General features: G+C 37.2%; 1 protein-coding gene across 1 annotated transcript; it reads right to left on the bottom strand.

The window, feature by feature from the left end:
* Positions 1-5,727: 5,727 nt before the first annotated feature.
* LOC121053638 lies at positions 5,728-6,459 on the bottom strand. Its single transcript, XM_040521366.1, has 2 exons — positions 6,128-6,459; positions 5,728-6,043 (listed from the first exon to the last, which is right to left on the bottom strand). The coding sequence occupies exons 1-2, from the start codon at positions 6,384-6,386 to the stop codon at positions 5,970-5,972; spliced, it is 333 nt and encodes a 110-aa protein (XP_040377300.1). The 5' UTR covers positions 6,387-6,459; the 3' UTR covers positions 5,728-5,969.
* Between the last annotated feature and the right edge of the window lie 229 nt (positions 6,460-6,688).

The following is a 6,688-nucleotide window of genomic DNA, read 5'->3' as shown; positions in this document are numbered from 1 at the left end:
ATCATCCCACCAAATTTCAGTCAAATTTAATAAATTTTTATAGTGTGAACGTGAGTTTTAAAATTTTAGGTCCGAGTTTATACGTGCCAAATAGACGCATCCATTCTACTAAAGTGGGTTGGATCCATTTTAACTAAATGATTTGGTGCGGGTTGGACTGAAATTGAAGTTGGATTGGTTTGGATTGGATCCTAATAAAAAATAATTAGGGTGGGTTGGTTTGGTAGACTAGCTAGTAAAGATGGACCCCAGTGGGTTTAGATTAGATCAAAATCCATCGACAGGCCTAGAGACAGGGTCAGGATGGCGGACAAAGGGACTAGATCAAGAACAAGAGTGAGGGCTCCGGACTTAGCCCTCCTTGTTAGCCTCTTACCCATTCTATTATATGAGCAAGTTTTTTCACGGGTGGTGTAGTAGCTTAGGCCTAACTATAGACAGGACATTTAAGTGGTTCGTCAGTTAAAATTGATTTTTGTAGTTGGGTCTTGACTGACCACCCCTTATACATTTTCATAGACCAATGTTTATTTTTACCTGTCTTTAAAAATAAATGTGGGCTATCTCCAAAAATACTTTTTCTATTAGTGTCATGGCTAAAAAATAAAGGTGGGATACCTCTTTTAGACTGTCTTTGATCTCTGTCTTCGGGTTTACTGTCGTGGCAAATTTAAGGGACAATTTTAAATATACCGAAAGATATGTTATTTTCTAGTGTAAAACTTTGATATCTTAACGTAATATATACATATAATTACTAAAATTTTAAATTAATAATTTGGCACATCGAAATATATAGTCCAGGGACCGTAAAATTTTCCAAATTCAGAAAGTGTTACTTCCATAGATATTTGCTAGATATCCTACCGAGGGACCGAAAGACCCATAATTTTGGACTTCTTTCTGAATTCTGGAATATATGTATAACCTTGGCCTACACCTTGCATGGCACGAGGGCAAACGTGTTATTTCTTAAAATTTGATCTCTTCAGTTAAAAAATGTTAAATAATACATATACTGTGTTTTAGCAAAGCACCATAAAACTATGGCTGACCTATGATGAAAACATGGTTTTAGGACTCTCCTGTGTAACATGCGATTTACAAATAATGCCATAAAACTAGTGTTGTTTGTGGTTTTGAGCTTGTAAATGACTTAAATTCCATGCATGGTCCATTACGTGCGTGGTTATTGTGGAGTCTGTGAATAACTGTGATATCGATGCTACTTAGGTACTATAATGTCTTATATTTATTTGTCGTAGATGTCCAAACACTATCGGATTTTCTAGAATAGTAAGGATTGTGAGGCTTTAGACGTAGCATTCAAGGTATATCGATAGCTAGGACGTTACGACTATATAACAAAAGTTAAAATAAAAATAAGTTACACGCAGGATACCAACAAATTTATCCGGTGGAAGATAGACACGTTCAGTTTTGTGACATTGTTGGAAATTTTAAGCTTGCATTAATTGCTACAAGCACGTGCAGTTCGTACTTGCATTAATTGCTACAAGCACGTGCAGTTCGTAATTGCTACTACAAGTATGCGCGAACTTGCAGGTCGTTGTACAGTAGTGGCTGACTGACTGACCCGTCGCTCGCTTGTCATTTACTTTCTTCCATCCTCATCGGTGACTCCAAATTGAGACATGGACTTGTCGCACGCCAGCCACCGTTCACTAGGCACGGTCATCTATTCGGTCCGGTTTATATTTATAATCTAGTAAAATTTAAATTATAAATCTTAAATTTAAAATTATTTTTTTTGATTTTCTCACTGATATTTAATTTATAGTGTTGGCTTTTAAATGGTTAAGTATACATATATGTAAGTTTTATTAATAAATTATTTTTTGATTGCAAATATATAGTTGGACTTACGATCGCCGGGTGACCTGCACGCACATGCTCTGATCCCCACGATAAATAGCGAGCGAGCCAAAGATCGATAGAGGTGCGCCTCAGTCAGTATACTAGCTAGGATCACAAGACCAAGCAAATTACAAAAGCAGAGCAGGCTAGGCTAGGCTTAATTAGCTCTAGCTTAGTATATGGTGGGGTGGGTGATTCGACCGGCCCGTCTCATGGCGATCCTCCAGCTCGCCGTGTTGCTCTGGCTGGCGGCGACCAGCGGCTACCTGTGCCAGAAGGCGCCGGACATCCCACCGGCGACTAGCCGTAGCGCGGGGCCAACTCCTCCAGGTGACTAGTCCTTCCAATGTACCCGCATTAAGGCTCCGTCCGTTCCCCTCGTTTTCTACGCGCACAATTCATCAACAGCTAAACGGTGTATTTTTTTGAAAATTTTATATATATAAGTTGCTTTAAAATATCATATTAATCTATTTAAAATTTTTAATTAATTAATTATATACTAATCTATTACTATGTTTTTCATACTAGAGAGCTTATTCTACCACCAACGCGACCTAATTCGTATGGTCATCACTAATACGTAGAACCGTGGGGTGGATCGTGTAATTGGGGGCTCTTTGAGTCAAATCTTAACCGCCAGATCCCTATAAAGAAAAAGATAGATTTAAATGGGAAGAAAAGGAGGAAGAGGAGAAGGTGAGCCAGCTCTTCTCTCGTCTGGTTATATAGGTTAAAAAGGGCTACTAGGACAGTGTATTTAGGTGGTCATTATTTTCTTAAATTCTATAATACTGGTTAGTTTGGAGAAGGTTGGGATATCGTATTATTTACAACTTTTGATCATGAATAAAATTTAAAATATTTAACTTAGGTTGTATTTATTTTCACTTAGGTTATCGTAATATAGATTATTAGAAATAATCTGAAACATCCTTTGGTTCTTCAACTTTTTTTCACATTATTGGTTCGTGGCCTGCCACCGTTAGATACCTCAGCAGTAGTTATCCACGTTATCATTCATCCATCTTAATAATCTGGATTACCATAATTCTGGATAGAAATCAAACAAGACCTTAATTAATTACAAATATGTGCGCAGATTGTTGTCCAAATTGTTTTTTTTCTATACTTACTAAAATTATATGTTTGTCGATTTGTATATACTCCCTCCATATTTTTATATATGACACCATTGACTTTTAGGATTATGTTTGACCATTCGTCTTATTCAAAATTTATATCTAAATATGCAAAATTATAATGTATACTTAAAGTTCTTATAATAATAAATCATATTATAACAAAATAATTAATAATTATATAATTTTTTAATAAGACGAATGGTCAAACATGTACCTAAAAGTCAACGGTGTCATATAAAAAAATATGGAGGGAGTATTATGATGTAAAGTAGGCCATGTTTGTTTGGTGGTTAGTTATCCGGCACTAAAAACATAGTAATAGAATAATATATAATTAATTAATTATTAGTTATAAGAAATTAAAAAATAGGTTAATATAATTTTTTAAAACATTTTTTCTATAAAATATTTATAAAAAAACACACCGTTAAATAGTTCAGGAAGCATACTTGCGAAAAACAGGGAATCTGGGTTACCAAGATCGGGGCTGTAGTGGTAAAAATTGTTTTTTTGAAGACTGTTAATTTACGTTTAATTCGGAACATGCCTGTGACGACCGTAATTCCATCGTTTTAATTTCCTCGTTTGCAGCTCCAATGGGCCGACCCCCTCCCTGGTCTCGAACATGCCCACCAGAGGGTTGCTCGACCGATGCAAGACGCCAACCTTAGTTATAGGTTTTTTTTAGCTATTTTTGGAAAGTATATTACCAAAAAATTTTCTGGTGTCTTCAAGTACGTTGTATCTTAATATACTAAAATTTTACACCAAAAAATATGTTACGTTGAAATATTTTTTTAAGATGGTAAAAACCTCTTAGTTATTATATATCGATCATCCACACCGTCTCTCCGGCTAACCGGCATTATCTGTTGATATTCATATTACCAACAAAGTTCGCTGATTAAAAAAGAAAAAAGGTTATGCGTACAGATCGATCGATATGTATGATGCACACGATGCAGATATATATATCTGAAATAATAGGGGATCGATCAAGAGTAGGAGTATAAAGATTCGAGATGTATCAGTATTGCAAATTAAGATGTATGATGTGTTCTTGTATACTGTATCTGTGTATTGCAAGACGCCGCAGGATGTGTATGATATATGTTTTCTCATGTACGCTTAGTACTAATTAAGCGGAATGATCTGCGGGTGTGACGTGAACCTGTGCCTAGGCTCGCGAGTTTCACCTCCCAGCTGGCATGAAACTTCAAATTAAAAATCAATCTCGATTCTCGAGTTGTGATTATATGCGGTTCGAAATATTAATTAGCTGGATAACGATGAAGCTGATCCATTCCTAATGGGAATATGGGATCACTGCTCACTAATATATGAACCCTGCGATGTATCATTCTGTAGTATCGTAGGAACAGTACTGCAAACTCCCATCCATCCACAAACGAAACAAGCAGGAACTAATAAAACAACCGGTCGTAAGTATACTGAGCATTAGGTTGCTACGCACAGTAAAATCTGACGCGGCTCATGCCTCCATGCCCCAACCTGCTAGCCTTTATTTTTAACTTAATTAATTTAGATATTTTATTTCACTTGATGCTATGTTTCTTTGAGAACTAGCTCTTGACATCAACTTATGCTATCAAGGTATATATATGTATGATAAAATTAATTAGGGAGGTTTTGCTACAGAACATCCTGATTTCGTGAAATTAGCTGGGGACACCACAAAAATCAATTTTGGAGAAGACACTAGCGAAAGCTAGAAATTAGGTAAAGGACACCGCCTCCTTTTTTTAGTGTATCCGTGCCGACATGGAGAGAGAAATGGAAATTTTGACGCGAATGGACCAAAATACACTTGTCCGATTTAGTTGCCCCAACTGATGTCTCACCTAACTAAATCGGGCAAGGGTATTTTTGTCCATTCGTATCAAAAATTTCCTTGCTTTCGGTAGTGTTTTCTCCCAAAATTTGATTTTTGCAGTATACCCAGCTAATTTCGTAAAGTTCAGATATCCTGTAGCAAAATTTTCTGATTAATTAACTATTATGCCGATATTGGTAAGAGAGACATATAAAAAAGAGATAAAAAATTGATCAATTATTTTTATTATTTTTTAAGAGAAGGGTATTTTTTTACGTAGTCTATACGTCCAACCGGATATATGTAACATTTTTAAATTGAAAACTTAGTCTCTTAAAAGCCCAATCTAAAATTTGCTTCACAGCAGACAGAGCAACTCAGGACCTTCAAGTACTACTCATGTCACAGTAAGTACTATGGTACATGTCCTTTTGCATAGGCGATCACTTCTAGCAAAGCACACACATGTCCTTTTGCATAGGCGATCACTTCTAGCAAAGCACACAGAGGATAAGAGAATCCATAATCTTTATCTGTAGGTTATTTTGCATTATAATAGATCAGAATCCATAATCTTTATCTTTATCTTTAGGTAAATGAGGTTTCTGCTAGTAGTTTAAAAATTGAAATGTTGGCATTAAAAAAACCCAAAAAATGCTCAGAAACTTTAGGAATTTTTTGCAGATTGTCACAATTTTTCCGCTGGTAATGAAGTTCGTGGCATGAACAGTGCGGACCGTCACAATTTGTTTCTAATTATGTGACTACAATTCACTATGTAATCACAATCCCATGCTAAATGTGCTATTTTTGAAAAAAAAAACTTAAAAAAGCGAGAACTATCGCCAATAGTTTTTTTTTTCAGATTTTTCATTACTTTTTTTCTAAAAAATTGAATTCTGATGAAATTTTCTGAAAACTACCATGGTTTATCCAAACCGCACCCGAGCAGCTCAACCGATTGTTGTGAAAATCGCGATAACAACTGCTAGCTCCTGTCATTGCTCTTTCAGATCACAAAAGAGAAAAAAAAAACAGATTGTGCCAATGAATTTCTCCATCTGTTCCTGGCGCTTTTAATAATTTGATGGTTGGGTTCTTGGCTGCTCTCATCAGTTGCCTGCAGGCCTTACACCATTGCTGCTTCTTCCGGGGGAGAAAGGAGGGTTGTGTCCCCCATCCGGGCCTGACACAGAAATTAATTAACCAAATTATTAAAAAAAAAATTCTCGTGTTCAACAGTACAAAACGATATCTTGTTTCAACTTACTCGGATTTTGAGCTAGGATTCGACGAGACAGTGTTGCTATGCTTGGAGCAACCACCACATGGCCTCCACGTTTCATCATCGTGCAGGCAGCTCCGGCGAGCACCGGCTCGCCGGAGCTGTCACCTCCTCCTCCTGTGCCGGCGGCGAGCGTACCGCCGCAGGGCAGAAGAAACAGCGGCGACAGCAGCAGGAGGGAGAGGGACACCACCAGGATCGGCTGCAGCCTGACACGACGACGCCATGTAGCAGCAGCTTCCATGGTGGTTCAGAGATCAGAAATTCAGAACTCACCGGCCTCAACTCTTCAGCACTTCACTGTTCCAGAATTGTAGTAATTAACCAGCTAGCTAGATCAGTAGCTCCTTTGTTTTTAAATCCCCAGACAGCTTGATGCCCAAGTCAGGATTAGGAAGAGTCGATTGCGCAGTTTCGCCTGTAATTTCAAATTGCCAAGACGACTGATTCAATCTGAGTCAACGTGATTTTGTTGAAATTGGTGACCAAGAACGAGGCGAGATGACCATTCATGCCACATTATTCTTGTCATGGAACAAAATATAT

The sequence above is a fragment of the Oryza brachyantha genome, chromosome 2 (assembly GCF_000231095.2).
Source record: "Oryza brachyantha chromosome 2, ObraRS2, whole genome shotgun sequence".
Lineage (NCBI taxonomy): Eukaryota > Viridiplantae > Streptophyta > Magnoliopsida > Poales > Poaceae > Oryza > Oryza brachyantha.
This window is presented reverse-complemented; position numbering and strand designations above follow the sequence as displayed.